The 27142-nt window shown below is 44.8% G+C and overlaps 3 protein-coding genes across 11 annotated transcripts in view; 1 reads left to right on the top strand and 2 right to left on the bottom strand.

Moving 5' to 3' along the window:
• Positions 1 to 594: 594 nt before the first annotated feature.
• Positions 595 to 13527, top strand: P2RX6 (purinergic receptor P2X 6). 5 transcript variants are annotated; one of them, XM_048515007.1, is made up of 12 exons: positions 595 to 831; positions 1601 to 1751; positions 3529 to 3600; positions 4413 to 4488; positions 5590 to 5683; positions 6316 to 6396; positions 7243 to 7384; positions 8181 to 8290; positions 9387 to 9480; positions 10747 to 10812; positions 11713 to 11790; positions 12605 to 13527. In XM_048515007.1, the coding sequence occupies exons 1-12, from the start codon at positions 698 to 700 to the stop codon at positions 12641 to 12643; spliced, it is 1137 nt and encodes a 378-aa protein (XP_048370964.1). In that variant the 5' UTR covers positions 595 to 697; the 3' UTR covers positions 12644 to 13527. The 5 variants fall into 5 exon arrangements, with proteins under 5 accessions (XP_048370964.1, XP_048370966.1, XP_048370967.1 ...); XM_048515009.1 differs by lacking the exon at positions 3529 to 3600; XM_048515010.1 differs by lacking the exon at positions 6316 to 6396.
• A 101-nt stretch (positions 13528 to 13628) lies between these two features.
• LOC125443101 (transmembrane protein 17B-like) lies at positions 13629 to 20374 on the bottom strand. Its single transcript, XM_048515012.1, has 4 exons — positions 20209 to 20374; positions 18194 to 18297; positions 15179 to 15292; positions 13629 to 13980 (listed from the first exon to the last, which is right to left on the bottom strand). Exons 1-4 carry the CDS (start codon positions 20324 to 20326, stop codon positions 13708 to 13710), a joined length of 609 nt encoding a protein of 202 aa, XP_048370969.1. The 5' UTR covers positions 20327 to 20374; the 3' UTR covers positions 13629 to 13707.
• Positions 20375 to 21748: 1374 nt separating this feature from the next.
• The window catches only part of AIFM3 (apoptosis inducing factor mitochondria associated 3), a 49347-nt gene continuing 43953 nt past the window's right edge, over positions 21749 to 27142 (bottom strand). For 4 of the 5 annotated variants that reach the window (XM_048514350.1, XM_048514353.1, XM_048514351.1 and 1 more), the window contains 3 exons: positions 25727 to 25831; positions 24019 to 24039; positions 21749 to 23147 (listed from right to left, as the gene is read on the bottom strand). In XM_048514350.1, the coding sequence (XP_048370307.1) occupies positions 23108 to 23147; positions 24019 to 24039; positions 25727 to 25831 (166 nt within the window). In that variant the 3' untranslated portion in view covers positions 21749 to 23107. The remainder of the gene's footprint in view (positions 23148 to 24018; positions 24040 to 25726; positions 25832 to 27142) is intronic. The other variant, XM_048514352.1, reaches the window with a different exon arrangement.

The following is a 27142-nucleotide window of genomic DNA, read 5'->3' as shown; positions in this document are numbered from 1 at the left end:
GGTCAAGCTGACATTTGAACTTCAAATGTAAAATTAATCCTTGCCTATAGTTTACCACATTTCACCTACAATTTAGGGAAGTTGTGTTTTTGTAAATCTCAGTTGCTACACCTGCACAGGAGTCGTACTAATATTTGCGTCCAATGAACTTGAGGTAACAGCAGGGAATATCCCATTTTACCTTTTCAATAATCCTATGAGATAAATCAGAGTGAAAGGGAGTAACAGGCCTAATGTCACAATGTTGATTTAGCTCATAGGATTGTACGAATAGGTGAGACATGCGTATAAAAGTGCTATCCAAGATTTAAAATAAAAGATTCCTGGGCCCAGAGTAGGTATCTTTGGGAGGAGATGCACCACAGCCCACTTCAAGGCAGGGGCGACCCGCTTCTCTCTCAGGGAGGCATTTATTGTCTCTAACCAGTTCACTGCCGTAGATTTAAGCAGCAACTAGAGGCAAGGGTCATACCAGCAGGTGATAGGTCTCAAACTTCTACCAATCCTGTCCACGTGCTCAGACTTTACATCCCTTCCTCTCCCTGCCTGCTGCTTTTGAAGATGCTGATACATATTTTAACATCTGTGGTTTCTTTGTTTTCTTAATTGCCTTTTGAGCTCCAACTGGGCAACTGGCCAAGATATCGTGCCTGTCAGCTGCTCTCAGGATCCACTACTTTTTCACAGCCGGCCAGCAATGGAGGATCCCTGGAGCAATTTCTTTCAAGGCCTTCTGGATTATAAAACAGAGAAGTTTGTGCTGACCAGGAACAGAAAGGTCGGAGTGTTGCACCGCTTGATCCAGCTGGGGATACTGGGCTATATCTTTGGGTAAGAGGAAGGGTTGGTGGGTAGGGCAGGCGGATGGCTTCAAAACTGCAAGTCACTCACAGGCTTTACTAGCAGGTTCTGTGAACTGCAGTGCCTGGAGTGAAGGCTGAGCCTGCAGTCTTAGAAGGACTTCAGACTGTCTCAGCTGCTCTAGGTGAAGGAGTGAGGAAGGGGAGGAAAGGGGAAGAGGGCAGCACTAGTTCCCTGATTTCTTCATGCATGTCCCCTACATCTGTGATTGCTATCTTCTCCCTTTCTTTTTATGTGATCCTGTGCTATTAATAGCTACAGAATTCCTGTCAGGTTTTTGCCTGATGAAATATTTGAAGGTGAAGATTCCGGCTGAGACAAAACAAACAAAAAACCAATCCAGCAGCAGAGCCAGAAAATACGCAGCTACCTGGGGTGGGGCTCAGTGACAAAATATCTGTTCTGCATGCAGAAGGTCCCCGATTAAATTCCTGATATCTCTAGTCTTTTATAAAAAGGAGCAGGCAGTGGATGATGTGAAAGATCCCTGTGTCAAACACTAGAGAGCCACTGCCAGTCAGTAGACAATATTGGCCATGGTAAACCAGCAGCTTGAAGCAGTGTAAGGCAGCTTCATGTGTGGGTTCTGGCTATTGAAGAGTGAGAGGCAGCACGCTGGGGTGCTTCTTTGGCTGAGAAATGGCTCTCCAAGGCATGATTCTGTCATATTATTTTAGCACATGAGCAAGTTTGCATGAGACTGTATATTGACTTCTTTTCTGTCTTCCCTGCCCTGCAGGTGGGTGTTTCTAGTCAAAAAGGGCTACCAAGAGAAAGATTCAGATCCTCACTTCTCTGTGATCACTAAACTGAAAGGGATCTCGGTCACGCACATCAAGGAGCTTGGGGACCAACTGTGGGATGCAGCAGATTATGTGAAACCTCCTCAGGTATGCTTCCGCTTCAGACAACATCAGAACTGGCTGGCTAGATCTGACCCGGCCTCAGTCACTGGTTTGCCTCCAGAGCTGGAGATTGACATTTTTGTGGACCAGTAACACTTGTTCTTATTTAATATTTTGATTTATTTGCAGAACCCCCTGTTCTAATATTGCTCTGGTTCATTTCAGCAGGGCTTATAGAGTTGCCAGTTATTATTTTAAAAAATACCAGACACGTTGAAGCTGGGCACATTCTTCCAGCACATACAGTGTGCTCGGAGAAGCACCCAACCCAAGCACAAATTGGCAACAGTGGCTGCTCCACCATTCTCGGGTTCTGCACCACCACCTTCAAGCCCAAACACTGTGCTTCACTTTTTGGGCTTGGTAACGTTGCCAGTTGACTCAAACAATCCAGTATTTTCACCTACTGTTCAGAAAAAATGGAGAAACACCGGATGTTTAAATGCCTGGATCAATACTGGCCACCTGGCAACCTTAGGGGCTTGTACTGAAGACTCTCCAGTGGATCTTGCTCCATACCCTGTTTCCCCAAAAATAAGACATCCCCTGAAAATAAGATGTAGTAGAGGTTTTGCTGAAGTGCTAAATATAAGGCATCCCCCGAAAGTAAGATGTAGCAAAGTTTTTATTTGGAAGCATGCCCATCAACCAGAGCATGCAGCTGTGGAGCAGAAAAATAAGACATCCCCTGAAAATAAGACATAGTGCATCTTTGGGAGCAAAAATTAATATAAGACACTGTCTTATTTTCGGGGATACACGGTAGTAATGGCATGGATAATCTGCCATCTGAAGTGACCACTAATGGCAGAGGACACTTTGAAATTACCATGTTCTTCAGAAAACCACCTAGTAACAGCATAACTGGCAGCTTTTAATACAAAACTCAGTCTAGTATTCTTAGTGCAACACTTTGGACACTTATGCATGAGTAATTTGCCCAAGCTTCAATTCTACCGGAAAGCACATTTCCTCCCCATTTCCCAACAGCAATGCAGCCCTACTCCAAGGTTTTTCCAATCTTTTTGCAGTTCTTCCCAAACCAATTTTTCAGGAGTGTTTTGGAAAAGGTCACAGCGAAATCAGACTGGGAAATCATGGACAAGAAAGTCCCAATCTCCCTGATCTCACTCACATCAAAACACGTCCCCTGCCACAGTCATTGCCCCATCTGCCACTGGTGGACTGTGTTTTAGGGGAGAAAAGTAATTATAACAATTATAATTATAATAATTTGTCTCTGACCTCTCAGTTTTCACTATTTAAAAATTAAGTTTCTAGCCCCTTTGTTTACCTTTCCCATGCAAAAGAAGGAGCTGGAAACTTTTTAAAAATGAAAACTGAGGATTCAGAAAACCAGGGGGCGAAGAATGTCGGACTAGTTTCTGGGTAACCTGGGTTCCAATTCCCACTCATGCCACAGAAGTCCACTAGGTGACCATGGATCAGTCATACTTTCTCAGCCTAACCTACCTCACGGAGTTGTTGGGAAGATAAATGCGGGCAAGGAGAACTCTGTAAGCCACTTTGGGTTCACACTGGGGAGAAAGGGAGGGTATTAAAAAGGGCCTATCAGGTGGCAGGAGGAGTAGCTGCTGATGGAGTCTGTATAGGGAAAAGGTAGGGAAACCTGCAATGTGGACGCCCTGTTGATCCTGTGCTATGTTGCTGCAGCAGTAATGATGCAATCACACAAACCCATTCTCATGTGGAAATCACCTTTGTGTAAAAACTAAACATGCATTTTTCAAAAACGCTCTAGGGAGAAAATGTATTCTTTGTGGTTACCAATCTCATAGCTACACCAAAGCAAGTACAAGGATCCTGCCCAGAGGTAAGTCTCAGCATCCATTCTGCAATAGAGTTCCACTGTGCATGGGCTCTTTCAACAGCAGTGCACAGCTTCCTGGCTTCTTGCATGGGATATCACAAGCCATTTGTCCTATGTGCATCATCTGCTAGTCACTTCCTCTCAACATGTAGCTCTCTCTTAGCGTGAATGAGCTGCCTTTTTGCAGCAGCAGGGTGGGTGGAATGGCCTTTTGTCGATCTCCATGTTATGCTAATATCTCCACTACAAGCTCTGCTACAGTATTTGCCTGTCTGAGGGGACAGACAGTTCTATGAGGAGGGCAAGGACCGAGATTGTTCACAAGTCACATCAGGCTTTTTAGAATCCTTAGGGCATAGGTGTCAAACTCGCGGCCCTCCAGACGTTATGGACTACAGTTCCCATCATCCCCTGCCAGTTGTTGCTGGCAGGGGATGATGGGAACTGTAGTCCATAACGTCTGGAGGGCTGCGAGTTTGACACCTGTGCCTTAGGGGATGCCATAACAGCTAATATGGTATAAAACTCTACAAAAAGGGTGGAGGGTAGAGACACCCTGCATTGGCCTGAAAAGGGCTTTTTGCTTTGTAGACAGCCTTGCTGGTTTTGTTAGGGAGATTTTGTTTTGTGCTCCTGTCATTATCTGACATTGCCTTACCTGTGGCTGTGCTATTTTATACTTCTTCTGTGGTGGCTATACTGGGTTTGTTGATTTTATTTTAAATTTCACCTTTTTTTTTTACTTTGAGCATAATGTATGAAGAAGTAACAAACCACCTAAGTAAATAAGAGTTGCACTTTTCTCTCTTTTGTAGCATCCTTCTGTTCCTGATGGAAGTTGCAGAGGGAATTCAGACTGCATTGCAGGACAGCCAGTAATCCACGGAAACGGTAATATAATCCTTTTACCTCTTGGTCCACTTCTTACCCCCAATCCCACTATTATCTTTCACACCACTAAGACTCTTGCCCTGAAGTTCCACCCTGCTAGAGCTGACATAATTTTAGTTGGTCTCTTTCTCTTTTCCAGCCTTTCTGTCCTATGTTAAAGATACTTCCAAATGTACAGGTTCCCATCACTGTGTTACATCTTTCCTTGATTCAGACCTCCTCCCTTAAGGGTATCTTCAGCCTGACACTTGCTTGATGGAAATAGGGCTGGGTGTAGGGAAGGGAATTTTGGAGCTGTTGTGCTAGGAACAAAGAGTCATCCCTGAAATTCCCTGAGATATCTTAACAGCCTTTAATATGTTTGTGTAATTGTGCTTGGTTATCACAACTTGGTTTTCTGACTGTTGTCTCCCAAAACAGTCTATACTGATAAAGAAAGACAAACCCTACGTACAGGCTTACAATCTAAAAAAATAAGACATGCAAGGAGTGAAAGGGAAAGGCAGAGAGGGGATAGCAATTAAACTCTCATTAGAATTTACAGTTGGTCTGGGATGATATTTCCTCACTAGCTGTCTTGCTCAGGTGAAAGGGGTGGAACTCCTTTATACTCTTTGGCTCATTCCGCACATACAGAATAATGCACTTTCAAACTCCTTTCAGTGCTCTTTGAAGCTGTGCGGAATGGCAAAATCCACTTGCAAACAGTTGTGAAAGTGGTTTGAAAACGCATTATTTTGCGTGTGCGGAAGGGGCCTTTGTCTTCTGGTAGGAGAGGGATCCTTTTCAAATCTCAGGGCAGTTGGAGCACTTTCCACCAGGGAGAAGAAAAGTAAACTCCCTGCATATCCTTCTGTCTCTGTTTCTTCCAAAACTCCCAGCATGTGCTTCTTATGTACAGTGTGGCTAGATCCAGACTGATATTCCTCTTGCAATGGTGTCTTCTAGGAAAGGAGGCATGATAGCCTCCCAGTGGCCTTTAGTCCTCTGGCAAGTGCCAGTGTGCCCTCTTTCCCCTCTCATCTGAATGGATGCTGTCTTGTAGGTGGATGCAAAGGACACAGCTAGTTAGCACTGAAGTAGAGTCTTGCTCTCTTGCAGGGATCAAAACAGGGAGGTGTGTCAATTTTAACATCTCCCACAGCACTTGTGAGATCTACGGGTGGTGTCCAGTGGAAAACCAGACCATGCCCCGGTATGTTCTTGCTCTGCTTCAAGAAATCCTACTTAATAAAAACTTTCTATATGGCAGCCTACTACCAGCCCACTACCTACTACCACTACCCCAAGTCCTTGAACTGGAAAATAGTACTTTTTTTAGAAGAGTGGAAAGTAACCCAAGAAAGGCACCACTTCTCTTGAAACCCTCTTACAGATGCAGAAACGGGTTGAGTACACACGCCATGAGCAGCAATTCTTCTTTCTGATCACCTTCAACAGTTTAGAAATACACAAACATGCTGAAATCACTGGATCTGCAGCCATACCTTTTTAGACAGATGGCCAAACCTCCAAAACAAATCAAACATGGAAGCAACTGGTTCTTCCACTGTCCAGAAGCAGCTGATTGGTTGCCTCTTTAGGAATCACAAAGCCAAATGAAGGGACTGTATGCCAGTACTCTTAAATTTTTTAAAGTCAAAATATTTTGAACTATGGGGGGCGGGGAAAAGCCAAAAATCCAAACAATCCCTTCATTTTCTGGTGACCATGTCATCTAATTTATTGTCCCAGACTGCAAAGAACTAGCAGGCCGTACTCCAAATTGTCTTATTCCTACTATGAACTCCTCTAGTCATTGGTCTGTTGGTTATGTCTCTCATCTAGGCAACCACTCTTGGCTGAAGCGGAGAATTTTACTCTCTTTATTAAAAACAGTATCAACTTTACTAAGTTCAATTTCTCCAGGTAAGAATTGAGATTCTTTAACAGTTTGAGGCTGGAGACTAAAAGCCCTGGAAAATCTGGGACTTAGTAGTGGGGTGATCAGTGATTGAAAGCACCCAGTTTTCTAGCTTATCAAAGGCAACACTTTGGATCAGGGCCACCTGGAGGAGGAACCCCCATACCTGGTTTGGTTTTTCTGAGTAAAACTGACACCACTCATCCTCCAATGAGAAATGTGTGTCATCATCTGTCAACAGTGCTCTTCTGCTGCCTACATAGGACAATATGATCAGTCTCCACACAAAAGAATACACAAACACAAATCTAACAATAAAATGGTAGTATTTGGAAACCAGTAGGACAGTCTCCCACTAGACTGTTGCTGACCTAAATGAAGCAAATGAACAGAACATTAGAAATGCTTCAAGGGGAAATTTCAGTACAAAAGTACAGGGTCAGAATTAATCAAGCAAAATCAAGAAACTGTCTTTTCCAGGCATGATCTTTCCTCCCTACCAAGCAGTGAATTATTGAAACAAGTATTTCTTGATGTCTTGGAGCAACAGTGGCGAAGTGGTCAAGACAGGTGTACTCTAATCTGGAGGAATCAGGATTGATTCCCTGCTCTGCCGCTTGAGTTGTGGAGGTTTATCTGGGGAATTCAGATTAGCTTGTACACTCCAACACACACCAGCTGGGTGACCTTGGGCTGGTCACAAGAAGAACTGTGTGAAGAACTCAGCCCCACCTACCTCACAGGGTGTTTGTTGTGAGGGGGGAAGGGAAAGGAGTTTGTAAGCCCCTTGGAGTCTCCTATGTGAGAGAAAGGAGGGGATATGAATCCAACTCTTCTTCTTCTTCTTGTAGGACCAACACTTTAATGACCGCAGATGACTCCTACTTCAAGGGATGCAGATATGATGCCCTCTCTAGTCCTTATTGTCCTGTCTTCCGTATTCACGACATGATCAAGGCTGCTGGAGAGACTTTTGCAAATCTTGCCCTCTTGGTAAGTTCATTGCAGGACTGGAAATGGGGTAAATTGCCTGACCTTGCCAACAGCCAGCCTGCTCTTGGGAACATAAGAAGAGCCCTGCTGGATCAGACTGGTGCCCCACCTACAGCATCCTGTCTCATACAGTAGCCAACCAGTTCCTCTGGAGGTCTAACAACAGGCCACAAATAGAAGACAGGTGGGAAATGGGCAAGTGGGGAAGTATGGAGAAAATCCACTGAAGTTTAGTACCCAAATTATGGGGAAGCCTATATGTGAAAAGACCCCATATATGGAAAAGAATCAATAGTACTACAGCCACTCCCTTGTAACCTCTGGGTTTTTACCTTACCTCTGGAGTGCTGGAATGGGGGGGAATCATGTTGAAGCAGGCTGTTGATCTCATCTAATCTGCCACATGTACATGTGAATCCCTGGAAACAGGTGGGGTAAACATGTATTCAATAAAAACAAATAATGTCCCTAGAAGCCAAATTGATTGAACTGAGGCTACTGTAGACACATTATGAGAAGACAAGAATCACTGGAAAAGACAAAATTGAAGGCAGCAAGAAAAGAGGAAAACCCAAAATGAGATGAATTGACTTTATTGAGGAAGCCGTGGCCCACAACTTGTGATACCTGAGCAAGGCTGTTAATGACAAGACATTGTTGAGGACATTGGTTCATAGGATCATCTTGAGTTGAAAGTGACTTAATGGTAAATAACACACTCAACAACCAGCAGTGCAATTTGCCCATCAGGTGCTACGAACTGGAATTTTTAGTCAGTGTTGTTGGTTCTACACAGGGGGGAGCCATCGGCCTGCGCATTGACTGGAACTGTGACTTGGATCAGCCTCCCTCGGAATGCAGACCTCACTATTCCTTCAGCCTGCTGGATAAGCAATACAATTTCAGGTGAGGGAGACACTGTGCAAATAACATTTGCTGGATTTTTGGGGAGGGGGATGTCACTCACCATCATGATCCCAGCAAGATTTTAGGGACCAGGACTTAATTTGCACTGGGGCTGATTTCCAGCATAATTTTCAATGTCAGAAGACAGTATTGCGTGATTGCTGTACGAAGTCTCTGGGCCTGCTTCAATCTTTTTGGCACCCCAAGCACAGCACAGAAGAAGGTACCCCCAGCCTACAGATGTTATGTTGCCTGGCTGCAAGACAACCAGACATCTTCTCCCAGTTGCCCCCATTGGCTTTGAGGTAACCTGTGGAGGGTCTACTGTAGCTCATTGAAGCTAGACATTAGCAACATTAGTGGGAGTGTTGTTCCAATTATGGGTACTAAGGTCACTTTAAATTACTGCAACTTCAAGTAATACTAGCTAGCATGTATTTTTGGGACAAGTGTCAAGTGTAGGGAAAGGGGAGAGCATGGTTTCACTTTTTCTTTGTACCCTTGCTAAACCTAATGTGTTTATGTAGACCATGCGTATTCTTCTCATTCATTTATTAAATGTTTATATTTTGAATGCTCTAACCCCGATCCCTGGAAACTTCCCACACCTATTTGATCTTGCTATTTGAAATGTGGCAATGAGCAGGGGCATTGGTACCCACTTCATTCGTAGAATGCAATAGCATGAAACTGGGACGTGGCGGTCGAGTGCCCACATGCTAGCATGTAGGAATGGAGTGGGCAGATGTGGCAAGCAGGCAAATCCACTAAATGGGAACGCAGGAACAGAGAGCTGGAAATGCAGGAGATACTCTGAGTCATTGGTGGCAGTTGTTGTTGGCCGATTTGTGGCACCCCTAGGGAAAGAAATAGGAGCAGTGTGGCTGAGTGGTATCTTGCCCTGGGCCAGCCAATTTGCCCTGGTATCTTGTGGTATCTTGCCCTGGGCCAGCCAATTTGAAGTTACAAGAAAGATCTGCAAGTCCATTCTTTCAAAGGGACTAATGGTGATACATGCAGTATAGATCCCTCACATTTGCAATTAATCTCCACACATTTTGCAGATGCATTTTTCATCAACACTGCTTCTTTTTAGAATGGCCTTCTACTATCAGGACCCACTAAACCAGCACTACAGGACCCTGCTGAAACTCTACGGCATCCGCTTTGACATTTCTGTCCAAGGACAGGTACATGCTTGAATTGTTCCCACAGGGGCCCTGCTGGGGGATGGCAGCATGGGTCTCTATGGGTGATGTGAATTTTAGCGTTTCCTGAGGAACTTCTCCACAGTCACATCTATCAGAGGCAGCTTCCAATTATCTCCTCCACCCTTCCAATCCTCTAAGCATCCTACCCTCTTTATCCTTTTGTCTTTTACAATCTCTGCTGGATGCCCAGCCTCCCTTAATCTGACTTTAGGCCTTCACCTTGTCTTCTCGGTGGACGGTGGATCCTACCGTCTCTTCCCCTTTTGGGGTTAGAGGGAACTGATAGCAGATCCCATTCTTGTTTTAATGCTAATTTTAATGCTGCTTCAAGACGAGATAGGGTTTATATTTTAATTATTAGAGCCTGTATTTATTGAAATTGTGGTTTTAAATTGTTATTGTGCTCTATCTATATGTGTTCACCGCCCTGAGCCCTCCGGGGGAGGGCGGTCTATAAACCCAATCAATCAATCAATCAATCAATCAATCAATCAATCAATCAATCAATCAATCAATCAATCAATTCTCACACCTCTTAGTTTGGCTTTCAGCACACAAAGCAATTCAACTAAAATATTGGATTTAAATTGATGTAAGCTGCCTTCAGAGCTCAAAAGTGGAGACAATCAGAACAATAGTGATTCACTGTGCCAGTAACATAAAGAAAGAACATACCTTTTGTCCCACTTTTGCCATGATTAGGCAAAAAAGCCTACAACAATATAGAATCATAGAGTTGGAAGAGACCCCAAGGGCCATCCAGTCCAAACCCCTGCCATGCAGGAGCACACAATCAAAGCACTCCCAATGGATGGCCATCCAGCCTCTGTTTAAAAACTTTCAAAGGAGACTCCACTGCCCTCTGAGGCAGCCTATACCACTGGTCAGATAGCCGTTGCTGTCAGAAAGTTCTTCCTTTTGGTAAGGTGGAATCCCTTTTCTTGTAGTTTGAATCCAATACTCGGTAAGCTAGTCTCCGGAGCAGCTGAAAACACCTTGCTCCCTCTTCAACATGGCATCCCTTCAAATATTTATATATGTATCATGTCACCCCTTGACCTTATCTTCTCCAGACTAAATGTATTCAGCTCCCTAAGTCTCTCCTCATAGGGCATGGATTTCCATTTCCTTTTACCATTTTGGTCACCTCCTTTGAATAGAGAGAATATCTTAATAGAGGAAATATCTTAAGTGATTTTTCTCTCTTCTCTCTCATTGTATTCCCTTTCCTCACCTCTTCCTCAGGCTGGGAAGTTTAGTATTGTGCCTACAGCTATCAACTTGGGAACAGGGGCTGCCTTTCTCAGTGCTGTAAGTATGCTCCTAATCACCCCCCTCCCCTCCAAAAAAATCTTGGGCACTGCAGAACAAACGTTCCTACTTCCTGATTTGCCTCCAGTGGGTATGCAAATGTCTCATGGACAGCAAAAGATGCTGCCTGCCATTTTGGACAAGACATACAGAGGCCACTAAGTAAGAGTCTTTTAGCTGCCTGGGATGGGGTGTGTGTGCGCTATGCATTAGTGCATGCGGCGCAAGGCAGCGCAAGGCAAGCGCAAGGCGTGTGTGTAAAGTGCTGTCAAGTTGAAACTGACTTGGCAACCCCATTGGGTTTTCAAGTCAAGAGACTCACAGAGATGGTTTGCCACCAGGATTGTATTCATGTGGTAAAGGGGAAAAAGAGAATAAAATTCTAATGATTTTCTGGATCCTAGAATTCTGCTTTGCGGCATAATTTCTACTAGAGTAGGGACCACTGTTCATAGAATGGAGTCGCAGGATCCACCCCATTACTATGAAATTGAGAAAATATCCTGGTCACCCCCTGTTCATTTGATATACTGTTTTTTCCTGCTGCTCAGCACATAATAAGAAGCAACATGGGCACGGGTGGGGTGTTGATGGAAATCTGTAGTCTAGAGACTTAAAAAACCTCAGGCTGAACCTGACCAGGAATTAAGCAAGGAATTAAGCAGGCAAGGAATTAAGCAAGATCATCCACATTTGACCAACAGTGCCGAGTATGCACATGTCCTTTCAGAGTTTCAAGCACAGTATGTACATTGACTCGTGTACCAATTGGGACACGTTTGCTGACTTGGATAATTACATTTCAAAAATTATGTAGTGCAATCAAATAGATCATTTCAAATGTTAGCTAATGCTGCATTTAACAACACACAGAAAGTAAACATTTTTGTACCCTCCTAGGCCTCAGTTGTTTGCGACCTCGTTCTCCTGTACCTCGATACGAAAGCGGAGTTCTATCGGAGCAAGAAGTACGAGGAGGTAACAAGTGACCTACATTATGTACCAATTTTTGTACAGTGTGATGGCTGCATCTGCAAAATCTTTCAACAAGATCTTGCGTTGTAAATTCATAGTCTTTATTTTGACAGCGTACTACATGTTAGAAGTGAACGGTGATGCCTCACTGTCAGAGGGGGACTTGACTAGAGAATCAGAGAGATAGGGTTCAACCTATGGATCAGGTCCCTACAGTTGGTCACAGAGCCCCACCTGTTGTGTCATAAGCTACCTTTTTTGTTTGTGTGGAGCGAGGGTGGGGAAAGGACCTTCTGTTAAATAGCAGACAGACACCCATGCACACAAAAGAAGCAGCCGGACAATGAGGAGAAGTTACTCAAGTATGAAGATTCCTTTTTTAACACAGGCAGGACTCCTTTTCCTGTCATGTGACTCAGGTGTCATGTTACTTCCTATTGTGTATATGAGACATCGTGTATACAAAGACGACTCTCCAGCAGCCGCCGCCAACAACAACAACAACCCTGCAGAAAGGGCCCCCTCCCCCTCCTCGCAGCTGGGCTACAACCTATCAGTCTTGCTTTCCTCTCTCCCATTTCTTGACCTCAGTTTAATCCATATCTTTTTGTTCTACTGACTTGATACTTCAGTTTGTAACCCACTTGAAAATTAGCTTTGGGGAAAGGGATGCTGAGTTTCTAGTATTTGTCCCTATTTAAACTATATGGGACTAGGACACTTTGTTTCCACCTCCTGAAGTCTTTCCTGGGCTGGATAAATTCTGGAAATAGACAAGCATCCAAAATCTAACGCTGCCCCTCTTGTGTTTTTGCAGGCAAAGCCTCCAAAAGACACAGTCAAGGCAGCTCCGTAGCACTACTGACAGGGGAGCGCAGATTATGCCCCACTTCTCAAGGATCAACTGGAAGTAACTTGAAGTGTCCTGCAGAGCTTGTAACCCTGCTGCAAATATACAGGCACTCTATTGCCAGCTTGTCTTACCTCAGTGGAGCAAACAGCATTTCTGGGGGCCAAAGTCAGGAAAACAATGCAGGGCAGCAGATTAAATTTCCTTCCACCAGTGGTATAGACCAGAATCAGACCCCCCTGAATCGGTCCTAAACTGAGTCAGACCCCCTCCCCGACATGGCTGTAGTTTACAAAAAAAAGAAGAAGAAGGAGGAGGAGGAACACCCAGCATCTGCTCTAGCTGGACCTGAAGTGAGACATACTGCATGACAGACATTCAAAGGGACTCTCTCTTTCTGCCTAGAATTTTGGATAAGCTTGTCCAAAGTCCCTCCTTACAAAACTGGGATTCCTAAAATAAGACCGATATCCAGCTAGCATTTCTCTTTCAAGGATTTTTAAAGTACATTTATCACTAGTACTAAGCTAAATTTAGCTAAGTTTAGATTATAGATAAGGGTTTCCCAGCTTCACGGATCCTGCAGGTACTTTTAGAATTTTGTGGGGGTGCCGCCATAGGGAGTTTGCAAGCCGAATGTCTTCCTGTGAATGAATGACTGCTCCCTGCAGACCCAAGATGATGCCTCCTGGTGGGGAAGGGGTCTTCTGCGCACCTGCTGCAATAAAATAAATTCCAGCATTAGCTCTTTAGTTTGGGGAAGTGGGCACTAGGAAACACACTGATGAGTGCCGCGGCACCTGCAGGAATCACATTGGGAACCCCCACCAAGTTATTATAATGTAACTTTTGTTTAATTTGTCTACTGTAGTAATAAATTCTTAACAATTTGCTTTATGTTCCTGTTGGGGAAACTGGCACAGGGGAGAACAGGATGCTTCAGTGGTTTTTGTAGATTCTTGCTGAAGTCCACCTTTGGTATAGTTTCAGCTGGAATCCTGCTGTGTGTTCCTGCTCTAATGCAGTCCCCAAAGCAAGTCCAGAATCAACGGACCGCAGTGGTGCTCTTCTCAGTGGTGGCCTCTCATACTTGGAAGTGGCTTCCCCAACTTTTGAGGCTCCTCTTCAAATTGCTTCAGGTAGAATCGCATTGCCAGCTGTCTGGTCATCCCTTTCAGTGCAAAAAAGGCAACTGCAATCTCAGAGGTGAGAAAGAGGAGGAGGATCAGATGTACGGCTGTCTCCAGAGGCAGTCTGATGGTTCCCTTATCCGTCAGAAGGAACAGCAGGACAGGCAGTTCAATCAGGAATGAAAGCAGGAGGAAGCCGGCAAGTTCCGGGATCTACAGGAATCAAAAGAAGAATTGGTAAGGGCTGTGGATGTCCAAACTGGGGAGCCACCTTATGCAACTTTCATGGATGGCAGAAGCCACTTGCTGTACTGAAGAAGGGAAATCAAACCTGTAATAAAGCTAAAACCAACTTGTTCCTTAAAACATTCCTCTGCGAATGTTAACCTTGAATATTCATCAGCTAATTTCTGAATAGTCATATAGTCACCAACTATTTGGCACCTAATATATTTTATTTCAAGATTTTGTATCTGGCTGAAAATCTGGTTTCAGTATTAGAAACGTTCTTTGAAGGCATTTGTCAGCTGTAGTAATTTTTAGTATACTAACAATATTTTATGGAAGTGGGGGATATCGGAGGCAACTGCTTTGGGAGGAGAGGCCCTGAATATTCTGCTCTCTTGTTCCCCTTCAACCCCAACTGATAAACTCTTCAGGAGCAAAATCATCACTCCAAACAATATGGGAGTGGAGCTGTAATGGGACATTCAAAAACTGCTGTGGGCAGGGGCTGATTGAGACTGTGACTCTGGGCAACCCTTTTCTTCCCCTGGTTTTCCCTGCAATAGAAATCCTCCCTCTTTGGTATTAGCAATCAGAGTGCTTTTTTAATTCTACCAACACTAATTGCTCTAGAGGATGTTTATCACTAGAGTGTGATCCAAATGGCTTCCTGTGATAAACTGTGTGTCAGGAAATCTATCACATGTCCCCAATCATAGCATTGGTTTGGCCCTTAAAATGGTTAAGAGACCCAAAAGTCGGTGTTCGTGCAGCTTACGGTGTCATCCTAAACAGAGGTACGCTTTTTTAGGCCCATTGACTTTAGTGGATTTAGAAGGGTGAACTCTGATTAAATGGTACTGTAGGAGCCAAACGAAAAGTTATGGTATCCATGGCTCAGACGCCATTTTAGAGCAGCTGTTTCGGCACTTGAAAAGGTGTGTGTGTGTGTGGGGGGGGTAAGATTGCCTTGTGTGCCCCCCCCACACACACACACACACTGCATTAGTCAGAATCAGGCTCTTCTGGCATTTTTAAGCGGCTGAGTTTCAGCTCGAAAATGTTATCAGCATTCATGGGTCTGACCTGTGAACACCCAGATTCAAACGCTCCAAAATTTCTTCATTCTTAGAGAAATCAATGGGGACACCCCCCCCCCCACACACACACACACACAGCATCCTACCTTTTCTTGCAAGTTTCCAATGTATCCGAGGTAGAGACGCAAAACTTCCATTAAGATAATCATCAAGTATGCACCGGTGAGGAGAACCTGATAGTAAGTGGTCAGGAGGTTGTACTGTAAAGGGTCATGATTTAGAAAGAGAAGAGTTAAAAAGGAAGTTTCCCCACATTAGCTCAATACAAGTTGAGAGCTCTGCCCATTAGTCAAGGGCAGTAGTCTTCAGTGTTTGCAGACCCAAGACCCAATTTTTAAATTCCAAGCACACTTACAACAGGAAGTTATGCAACTGCACTGGTGGCAAGAAAAAGTCTACAATGCAAATGGCAAAGAACTTTAGGCCCTTTCCGCACAGAGCCAAAAACAGCGGCCCAGGGACGGAAAAACACCGGTCCCTGGGGAGCTGTTCGCACAGGCAGCGCTGCAGTCCCTGGGGAGCTGTTCGCACAGGCAGTGCCGTACTGTGCGGCCCCGAGTGGCACAAAAGCGCCGCTTTCCACCTCCCTTTCCGAGGGAGGTTTTTTGAAAGCGCCACCTTCCCATCTGCGTGGTGCGAACAGCACCGTGCTGAAGACGCAGCTTTCCCATCCCTCCCCCCTCGTCCTCCAGCATCGGTCTGGAGGGCTGCTGAGACCCACCCATGCTGCCCTCCGACCCCTGGAGGTTGGCAGGCGGCATGGGCAGGTCCTTGCAGCCCTCCAGACCAACGCTGGAGGACGAGGTGAGGGGAGTGATGCTCCCGTGCGAACGGCCCCCTCCCTTCCACAGGCATAATTTCTGCCACGGAAGGGTTAATGGTGACTCCACAAGCAGTGGTGGGATCCAAAAATTTTAGTAACAGGTTCCCATGGTGGTGGGATTCAAACTGTGACGTAGCATCAGTGGGGCTGGAGGGGCACGACGGGGGCGTAGCCGGGCATTCAGGGGGCGGGGCATTCCTGGGCGGGGCTGTGGCAAGGACGCAGCCACTGCGCCGGTCCTTGGGCAGGAAACAAATGCACGCAGGTGCACCTCCTGCTAGACTGCTTCAAGTTCTGCGCGCTACTGCTGAGAGGAGGGGCGTAACTAAGGCAAAAATCACATGGCAAAATCACCAATTAGTAACCCCCTCTCGGCACACACAAATAATTAGTAACCTACTCTCGGGAACCTGTGAGAACCTGCTGGATCCCACCTCTGTCCGCAGGGCTGGGCTGAGTGGGGTAAGGAGGGGGAAGACCAAGGAAGGCTTTGGTAAAGAGGCATGCATCTAAATCTTCCTGTTCTTAAAAGGAACCTTCTGCCCTTCAGAGTGACCTTGCCTTGCAATCCCACTGCCCCTCTGCGGGGCAAGAGACACGACAGCCTTGCTCTCTAGGCGTACACACTCTCGATCCTCCAAAAGGCAATTCTCCAGGGGCTTTGAGGGTCATGACCCGTAAGGTGAAGACCACTGATCTTAGAAAGGGGGCTTCTTTGCAGCAAAACCTATTTTGATTTCTAATATCAGCTTCTAGGAACTAGGCCCCAGCTCTAGTCTATGAAAGTTATTTTGTAGATTAAAAATTGTTTTGTGGCATATTCTTTCTCCCTCCATCATCAGTCCTTCAAGTCACTCTGTTAAGAGAGAGGAACAGGCATCATTAGCACCCCATGAGCATGCAGGATAGAGCTAGAAGTCTTGGGAAGGCCAGCTTGATTTAAACAAGAAAAAATGCTTCCATCATTCAACCAAAAAAACAACAGAAAGATTATGAAATCTCCTCTCCTGGAGTTTTCCAGGAAACCACAGCCCCCTCCCGGAGATTCTTCAGGTCACCAGTTCAACATTTAATAGCACAGATGGTGTTTCCTCCTCAGCACAAAATGCTTCAATGCTTCCCCAGATGAAAGTCCAAATTTGGGCAAATCAGCCACATCAGGAAGATGGTGGAATTCTGTGAACAAGCCATCCTATTTCCAGCTGCGACAGGTCTGCAAGACCGATGTATTAGTTTATTTTTATTTTGGTTTTAAAATGAAATTTATTTCAAAACTTAGTGAATCCACATAAAAAATACCAACGTCTTACAATTAAACAAGGGTAGATCTATGCAATTTGCATCTCAGTTCAAGAGACTGTCAGGTACATAAGTCTTCGACATAGGTGACTTCACCATCCGTCTAGTTATTTACAATATTTAAATCTGTTGACTAATACTACCATATCAAGAGCTATGGCAGAAAAAGAAACAGAAAATCTTCATCTTTGGATACAGTTCATAACTGTTAGAAACATGAAAAGGAAGGCGAGAACAGCAGAATTAAATACATCGCTCTATATTGAATTTAAACTGGAAGAAGTCCTTGAGAGGAATCCAAGGCTCATTCTGCACATGCAGAATAATGCACTTTCAAACTGCTTTCAGTGCTCTTTGAGCTTGTGCGGAATAGCAAAATCCACTTGCAAACAGTTGTGAAAGTGGTTTGAAAACGCATTATTTTGCATGTGTGGAAGGGGCCCAAGTGTCTTCTCCAGCCTGTGACTCATCTGTCTGCAGATAAAATGTTAAAAGATCTAAATCCATATAGGTCCAAATTCTAACATACCAATCATACAATGTATGTATTAGTTTATACATTGTCAAAGCTGCTTGGATTCTGCTCCATTTTATCCTCACAATAACCCTGTGAAATTGGTTAACATGAGACTGTCCCAAGCTTCTATGGTACAGTGGAGATTCAAGACTGGGCCTCCCAGATCTTAAAACACTCTAAGCTCTACATCATACTGGTGTCACTTGTGGATACTTGTGGCTCAGAGTTTTGACTGATGCAAATGAGTCATAGGTACAAGAGGTGCCTGCTCATTATCTTTTGCAACATTCTCATAGAATTCATTAGACTACACATTTGAGGAACATCAGGAATATTTTGGATCAACCAGCAGAGTGGAGAGAGTAGGGATGCTCTCAACAAAAATCTCCATCAACTGAAAGATGCTCCAAAAATGGAGCTCTACACATAAACCCTCAAGGAACTGTTAACATCTATATCTACCTTAAGTTCCAGCATAAGTCCCTCTGACAGGCACCAGAAAGGGAAGTAAAAGATGTTGAAATACAGCATCATTTGCAGAGGCAAACTGGAAAGCACCACCTGTCCTGACCAGGAAATAAAACAAAGGAAATAAAGGAAATAAAGGACCAGGAAATAAAGGACCAGGAAATAAAACAAATTTTCTGTCAAAGCTTCCGTATTGTTAGGAGAGTTTTATTTTATTCAATTTAATTCAAAAATGGTTTCCTCTGGAAAGTTCGCTGGGTTTTTAAAATTATACTTATAAGCCAACTTCTAAGATATTGCCCTTCGTCATGTACAAAGTAGGCAGTTTTAAAAATAAATAAAACAAGCAGGTAGTCTTTTGTTTCAGAGAGATGCCTGCAGGACAACTTCCTGATGAACAGTTCCCTGTACTAAATAGTGTGTGTGAGAGGCTCTTGCCTTGGACTTACTGTGCAATTGTCACATGTTGCAGGATCAGTCATTGCTTCAATCCAGCCTCTCTTGCTGTTTTGCAAGGTACCGCTGTGGCTTTCATGGCATTCAAATCCTCAACCCACTGAGAAGATGCCTGGGGCTGTATATTTGAATGTGCATCACTTTTGTGCCACAAATGAATCGCCTAAACAGAAACGGTAATGAGGGCCTTTCCCTGTGTTGTGTTTTTTACCATTTTTGGAATTCAAACACCTTTTTCCTTTCCCTCCCACTCTCTTTTATAATAAACCATTTATTAATGAAGAATTTTCTGGCTGCCATAATCAGGTTAATTATAAGATATTTTCTAGGGTTTCCGTGATGTCACTTTGTTATTGTGCTAGCACTAAACTGGAAGGGTAACTTCTCAGGGAGCCATTTAAAATGTTCTCAGGAGGTCCTGAGTGGTGGCAGCAAGTGACCAGTGTATTTTCAAGGGAACCTTTGGTCCAAACGAGTTAATACCTCTCTTTTTTCAAGTGTGGGGCATCCTGTGTACACGATGGGGCCAAATAAAATGACATTAAGAGTAAAGGTAGGCAAAGGTAATGTCATGTCTCAAGGTAATGAAGGCAATTTAAAGTCTCAAAGCAATGAATAAACAGATGAACACATGAGTGGAATGGTGCTTTACCCAGTTCACAGCAAATTGCAGGAATGCAAGATTGTTCTGTTGTAATGGATTCAACCCAAGGAATACACCATATGCCCTTCTGATGTGTCTGTTTTGGCATGGATGCCAGATCTTACACAAAAAGATAGCAGATGCATTTTTTTTTACTCCAAGATACATAAATACAAAAGACCCATGGACCTCAATGCTGGTAATAGTGATGTTACTACACTGCTGATCACAGTTCCTTGGAAAGAAAATATGTTAACCATCAACATACAAAAGACTATTGTAGAGTAAATTAATACCATGCAGAACTGGCCCTTTGGTAGCATGGAATTGTGTGTATGGGATCTCCACAGATGTGCTATAGCTACTGCAAACTAAGTTCTTATGTGTTGCAAAGAGGCCCAATTTGGAATGGTAACCATGATAACCAGGGGAGGAAGGCCATGAGTCCCCACACTCCGCTGGTTTCCTGACCCAAATTGGCCCAACTCCCAACTAACCCAACTTGTGAAAATTGTAATCAGAAGAGGGTACTACAAGAATAAGGAGAATGGAACAGCAGCCAGCAGCTGTGAAGACTTTGAAGATGAATGTCTGCCCTTTCTTTTCCTTACAGGTACTCTTAAAGCCAGTTGAGAGCTCTTTGCTTGGAACTAGGAGGAAGATCTGCCACCAAACAGAGAAAGTGTGCAAGAGGAACCCTGCTGTTTCTTTTCCTCCCTTTGACCAATGTGTTTACACAGCATTTTTTTTTGGGGGGGGGGGGGGGTGTTACTTTGGGTCTCCACAAAAGAGAAAAATGACATGGAAATGCTTAAATAAATAAACAAATGCTCATGTTTTGATTGGGGAGGGGATGCATTAGTGGTCTGCTCCCAGATTGCATAGAAGACAATTCTGGCACTTTTCATACCTGGGTTGTAGGTCTGCGTCACACCACTGTCACCAGTCTTGTTGTTGATGAAGAGGGAGCCGCTGAATGTCATCAGGCCCTTCCGAAGATGAGTCGGCAGGGGAGTCTGCAGAGCCATAGTCTTGCGGGTGGGTCTCACTCCACCACCCCACACTTCACCCTCCCACCCTTGAGCTGGATCAGGCAGTGATCTGCTATTTTAATGACCTTACTGGGAGGCACAGCTGCCACTCAGCCGTAAAACCCAAGAGATTAAAATGGGACTCTGGGAGGAGAAAACAACTCTTCCGCTGTAAGGTGGCCACCTTCTTTCCTGGTTGTGCTGCTTTTCTTCCCTTCAAACAGCTCACAAAGGGACGATGCAAAGTTTTCAACTGCCTCAGTTTCTATAATATTTATTTGCATGAGATCAGATGCTTCATTACCTTATATCTCCAACTCAAGACTGCTGCCAAAGGCTCAGAAAACAAATTAAGCCTTTTCCTTTTTCTTGTGCTGTGCAAGTCAAATGCAGCCCACACCTGCCAAAGTCTGGCAACCTCCCTGTCTTTGCAACCCCAGGAGGCTGGATGCTAATCCATGAGCGATGGGCAATCCGTTCAGCTCCATGGACCACAAGTTGGGGCAGGCCTGCTTAAACAACTTAGCAAGCAATGCTTTTCCTGAAATTGAGATAAATTGGGAAGAAAGCTTTACCTGCTCAACTTCCAGGCAGCTGGCTGCAGGCAGAGAACCAGCAAAAAAAAGCAGTAAGTCGCCAGCAAAAAAAAAGTAGTAAGTCCATTTGTACGGGGCTTCCCCGGCTGTTTTTTCAACTGAAAGTACAACACTGCATGGTGAGATTTGTGCTAGATTCCCCTTGGGGTGATTCAGGCTACAATCCTATACTCTTTTACACACAAAATGGGAGTTACTTCTGAGTAAACCTGCACAGGAGCAAATGGCATATGTTCTACCTGTGCTGAGAATAAGAGCTAAGGCAAGATTGTTCAGTCTAATGCTTACAATGCATCCACGCTAGGATTCTAGCTAGCATCCTGCACTAATTTCAGGCTAAACCAGCCCTAGAAATATTACATAGGGGTGTGGCAAGAGAGGCAAGAGGGGTGTGGCAGAGAGGAAAAGCTATCCTGTTCTGCTTTTATGCCTTTTTCAGCAGCATCTTGATTTTCAAAATCAGAAGGGAACAAAAGGCGGCAAACAGGTTCAGCCTGCTAACCTCCGTGCAACTCGGTGCTGTGAAAGGTAGAAACGCAGCAGCCCGTTCAAAAGCTAGCAGTCTGCTCTGCCCATCTGGCATGTGCCGTTGTGTACCTGGGATGCTAAAAAGGGACCCAGGAGGACATAGGAAGTGATAGCCACAAAAGCAGAAGGGCAGCACAGTATTACCCAAACCATCTTCATTTACAGGACACCATTTGCAAAACAAGGCTTCTTCTAGCATGGCGCTTTATCAGAAACATTTGCGAGCCAAGAGAATGATAAACACCCAGAAGCAGGGCCAGTGCAAAATAGTGGCAATGACAACACAATGTCCAGCATGGTTTAATATATTAGTTTATTATCAATCTAGAAAAAGAGCCAATATTGTGAGACAGCTTGCAGGAGGCTGAACAAAGCAAGTGGCATCAAGTTGTACAAACAGAGGAGATGCAGGGTGGGCAAATACAGTCCCCATTTCTCAGTGCCTCTTACAGTTGCGCGGAGAGCAGAAACTCAACCACATAAAGAGGAAGTGATGCAGTTGTTAGGTTTCTGCCTTTCGAAATGTGTGCACGTGCTAAAACTAGACAAGGTGAGCGGGGGAAGCCCTGTTTCAGTCATCGCATGGGAGATTCATATGCCTGAGATGGGTTATTCCTGCAGGTGGGGACAAAGGGTGCTCAGTAGCTGCTTCTTCCCAAGCTGTGCCTTGAAAAGAAAACTCAGGTGCCCCAATCCACCTGGTATTCCTGGTGGTCTCCCATCTAAGTACAAACCAGGGCCAACCCTGCTTAGCTTCTGAGATCTGATGAGATCAGGTTGGCCTGGGCCATCCAGGTCTGAGCCAAAAAAATCAGATGCTCAAAAAAGCTGGACTGTGTGTCCATATTCCAGGCTCCTTGTGCAGCACTGCTGCATACACACAGTCCCATATATAGGGCAAGCAGGGAACAAGATGAGAGAGCCAGAAGGGAGCAGAATGTATGCCAAATGGGTGATCATACCTATGTGCCGTAACAGTCTACACGGCTGCAAGAGAGGCACACTTGCTCAAGAAGTTATCTCAATTCTTCTGTTCCTGGTGGATCCAAAGCATCTTCCAGGTTGGTTGTCTCTATTGTAATTGAGACCCCTGCTGCCCTGACTGCAGGAAAAGCATACAAACTCTTGGACGTGGAACCATGAAAGGAATGGAATCGAGAGAAGGAATAATGAGGTTATGGAAGTCATCCAGGAAGCCAGCCAGAGAACAATCCATAAAGATATTCCTCTGCCCAGGAGAAATTCTCAGAGGTCTTCATCTTTCTGGCATCTTATGCTATACTAATCCCAGGAATGTGCAAACCATATTTACTCCTCTTCCACACTGCTCTGCTGAATTCATGCAGAGCTTTCCCAAGGACACATCAAACAGCATTCAGCTTGGCCACGACAAGTCAGTTATACAGAAGGGACTGCCTTTCTCTCTGGTTGGCTTTTAAGACTTCTGGAAGCCACTCTGTGAAACTAAGGTGCAGGTTCAACTGATCAAGGATGCTCCCAAGAGCGGGCCTTTGGGAGGGGATGAAGTACGAGGAAAGCCCATGGGGAAGTTCATAGGAAGATGCTAGATTTGTCAAAGTTATGGAAGTGTGTGGCACGCATCTCCCTGCTGGCTACTATAGCGTTGGTACAGAACCAGCATCTCCCAGGGTCATTATGAGCCTTTCCCTGTTAGCCAGGACATGTCTCCAGTTCTACAGGAAAGAGAGAAAGAAGCTTCATTGTAGGAAAGTTTCCTAAATTTTCCCCTGAGCAAGTTAACATTAGGCTGGAGGCAGGCAATTATTTAGTCAGTGCATGTTTACAGTTCCTACATGTACTCACTCACTCCTACATGTTCCAGAGTGTTTCAGCAGTGCTATTCTTTCTCAGTACCATGGCTTTCTCCTCTCATCACTGCATTCAGGTACTAAACTCAATTTACAGCACCAATGTTGCCCAGTCTTTCAAATAAGCCCATACAAATCAGTAACCAATATAACAGTCCTGTCCACAGTGCATGGGCATAATTTGTGGCAGATTGAGGGCGGGAAAAGCCAACTCTCTTCGTAGTCTATAGAGTCTGCTCACCACCAGGATAGACCTTCCCTCGCTATAGTATAGCATAGATGCTATTTTCAAGCAGATCTTTGCTTACCTGACAGGAGATATGTTCACAGAAAGAAAAGATGTTCAAATTATCCTGGAGATTTCCCCTCCCTTCTGGGAAGACCCAGGGGCCTCTTGAGCCAGTAAAGAAGTTAAAGACAAAAGGGGAGGTGCTATCATGCCTCACTGACTGGCAGAGGCGTAGCTCCAAGGGGACGGAGGAAGCTATGCACCCGGCACGCGCCCCTGTGGGGGCATGGCGAGGGTATTCTGGGGGCGGAAAGGGTGGGGCGGAGGACACACCAGTGCATCAGGTGCTTTTCCCCCTTGCTACACCTCTGCTGATTGGTGACAAAGTGATGAACTATCCACAGATATAAAGTGGTGATGAGGGACATCCAAATCTGGGTGCCTTTGCTGATAACTGTCATTTCCACACTGTTGGTAGGCAAAAGGCACCGACTTAAAAATACGTACGTTCCATAACGGATGAACAGCCTTAAATTGCAGCAGCAATAGGAGAGAGAGAGAGAGAATAAGAGAATCAACATTTGATACAAACTAGATGGCTATCTTGCAAAATAAACCCTTATGTAGGTCTGTGTACAAGCTGTACACAAAAGATCTGCAAAAGATCTGTGTGATCTGTATAAATTGTGCAAGCTTTGGATCTATTTGTAACTTTTTTCCAAGTTGTAAAATATGTTCTGCTTCTACTAGTTGGAGAGAGGAGAGTCTCTACCCATAAGACCTCTCTGACTTAGAGGGAAGTCAGAGGGAAAGGACTGCTTCCTGTGAATTCACCTCTGTTCTAAAAGAGATTGCCTCACCTCATTTAATCAGTGGAATGGCCTCACTAGCAGTGAACCATGGGATATGTAGTCCTTTCAGAGGAGGTGCTGGTGTCTATGCCTACTGTCTTGGCTTCTCACAATGAAAGGCAGTTTTGAGATTTAGGGTAGAGTTCAGATGCAGAGAGCAAGAATGAGCACAGAGACAGGAAAAAAGCTAGAGTGATATGCAATCCGTGATCTCAAGTCGGATTTGAAAAATCTGTCAATCTCTGCCTGTTGGGCTGGGCTCATCCTACTCTCAGACGCAAGGTCAGTGCCACGCACTATGCCTGTGCCCAGTCTTTGGAAATCCCACTGCCACCACTCCTGACATCTTTATCAGGCATTGCCCAAATCACCTTCTTCCTACCACCCCCCACAGTGGAGTGGAAATTCAAGCAAGCACAGTTCTCCATTGGCGGCACAACTGTTAACAGTACCAGAACCCTGCCAAAAGGAGTGTGGGTGGGAAAGAGGTATGAGACTGAACACTAGCACAGAGAATAAATTATCACATACTCAGGATATCACCTTCTCTAACCCTAACCCGAATTTGTTATTTTTATTTAATTTATTCAGTCATAAATTGTTCCCACAATGGTAAAAAAACCCAGAACCTAAAACGGACCATTGCCCTATTCTCGGATTGCACCCCAGAACACAACGTAACACTAAGGCAAGGCAGAGCCCCTGTCCTTTCCTTAACCCTAACTTGTTATTTTTATTAAATTTATTCAGTCATAAATTGTTCCCAAAATTGTAACAAAAACCCGAAACCTAAAATGGACCATTGCCCTATTCTCAGACTGTGCCCTAGAACTCAACGTTAACACTAAGGCAAGCTTGAGCCCCTACTTCGTGTTGATGTGTTTGGGGCTGTGTAGGGATGGGTGGAGGAAGGGGAAAGTGAGGATGATGTATGAGTCTGAAATTGTGTGCATCGAGGAATGCTGCTGTAAATTTCATTGTGCGTGCACAATGACAATAAAATGCTTATGCTTATGCCCTTGCCATAACCCTAACCCTAATTTGTTATTTTTATTTAATTTATTCAGTCATAAATTGTTCCCAAAATAGTAACAAAAACCCGAAACCTAAACCTGACCATTGCCCTATTCTCAGACTGCGCCCTAGAACTCAACGTAACACTAAGGCAAGCTTGAGCCTCTGCCCTTGCCGTAACCCTAACCTATTATAATTAGTTAGGGTTAGGGTTAAGGCAAGAACAGGGGCTCGGGTTTGCCTTAGAGTTACGTGTTATCAGTGCCACACGATTGGTCTGAGCACAATGCCTTTACTCTAATCCTCTGGAAGTGGGAGAAGGGAGCCTCAACTCCAGGGCTCCTACTTACTCCACGTCTCTTTTCCTGATAGCTCTCCCAGCTCCCATGACATCAGCAACCTTGGAGACAATCGGGTCATAGTTCATACTTGCCACAGCAACCACCTCATCATTCCTAAAAGGAAAGAGAATACACGTTAGAAGGCAGGGGAGTAGGAAGAGAAAGAGGAGAAGAACTGGAAAGAATTCTTCCTTAGATGCACAGCATTTGGCTCTGCATAAACAGCAAGACACGTGTCTTATTCAGTGGTGCCTTAAAGTGCCATATACCACTGCCCAAGCCAAGCTTCAAGCATCTCCAAGAATGCAACACATTATATTTTTAGAGCATGGGACTGCTCAATGTACCCTTATTTTGCTCAACTCCATTCCTCTCCTGGAAAAACCAGTTCTGTGACCTTGAAGCAGAATATTAGACGTGTACTCTACCGACAGACCTCTCTTGGACTACCCAAGGAAAGACCAAGAAACCTTACCCGCAAACCTGATCAATGTTGCATATTTAAAAGTTTCTTTTTTTCCCTAAATCGATAAAGCGACAAGTGAATAAATATTCACGTGACATTAAAGAAAAATCCCCCAAGTGGGCAGGATACCAGATGCATGGGAATAGGACTGCACTAGCAATGATCAAGCCAGTGTCCCATTAGCTGGGATGTAAGTCTAGCACAGGGGTCTGCAACCTGCAGCTCTCCAGATGGCCACGCTGGCAGGGGCTGATGGGAATTGTAGACCATGAACATCTGGAGAGCCGCAGGTTGCAGATCCCTGGTCTAGCATTTCAGCTGGAGAGGGGAGGAAGCCAGGCCCAAACTGCAGTTTGGTAGAGCATCTGCTTGGCAGGCAGAAGGTCCCAGGTTCAAACCCCAACATCTCCGATTAAGGGGATCAGGTAGTTGTCAGTGTGAAAGACCACTACCTAAGACCACTACCTAACAGCAGCTGCCAGTCTGAGCAGACAATTCTGACTTTGATGATTCAGTATGATTCAGCGTCAAATATTCATAATGTACTGTGAGTTCTGTTTTCATATTACATCTGCCTTCACCTTCATGGAAAGTTTGCAGGCCTCGTAGTGAGGGTCACAGGGGACCTTCACCGATGCAATCCCTCCGATGCACTGATCCTTACAAACAAGTCTCAGAAAGGACAAACGAGCTACAGAACTAATTGCTGTTAAGTTTCCAGGAGAAGGAATCCTCTTTCACCCTCTCCCAAACCAGAAGGAAAAGTAAACTTGCGTCTGGTGTATTGTCGAAGGCTTTCACGGCCGGATTCAACTGGTTCTGGTGGGTTTTCCGGGCTGTGTGGCCATGGTCTGGTGGATCTTGTTGCACGAGGAACAAGATCCCCACTTGTGGGATTTTTTTTTTATGTCACATGAATGTCTCATCCACCAGACCACACAGCCCGAAAAACCCACCAG

The sequence above is a fragment of the Sphaerodactylus townsendi genome, linkage group LG13, assembly GCF_021028975.2.
Source record: "Sphaerodactylus townsendi isolate TG3544 linkage group LG13, MPM_Stown_v2.3, whole genome shotgun sequence".
In the NCBI taxonomy this organism is placed as follows: domain Eukaryota; kingdom Metazoa; phylum Chordata; class Lepidosauria; order Squamata; family Sphaerodactylidae; genus Sphaerodactylus; species Sphaerodactylus townsendi.
The sequence above is the reverse complement of the archived record's forward strand: the minus strand, read 5'-3'. Positions and strand labels throughout refer to the sequence as shown.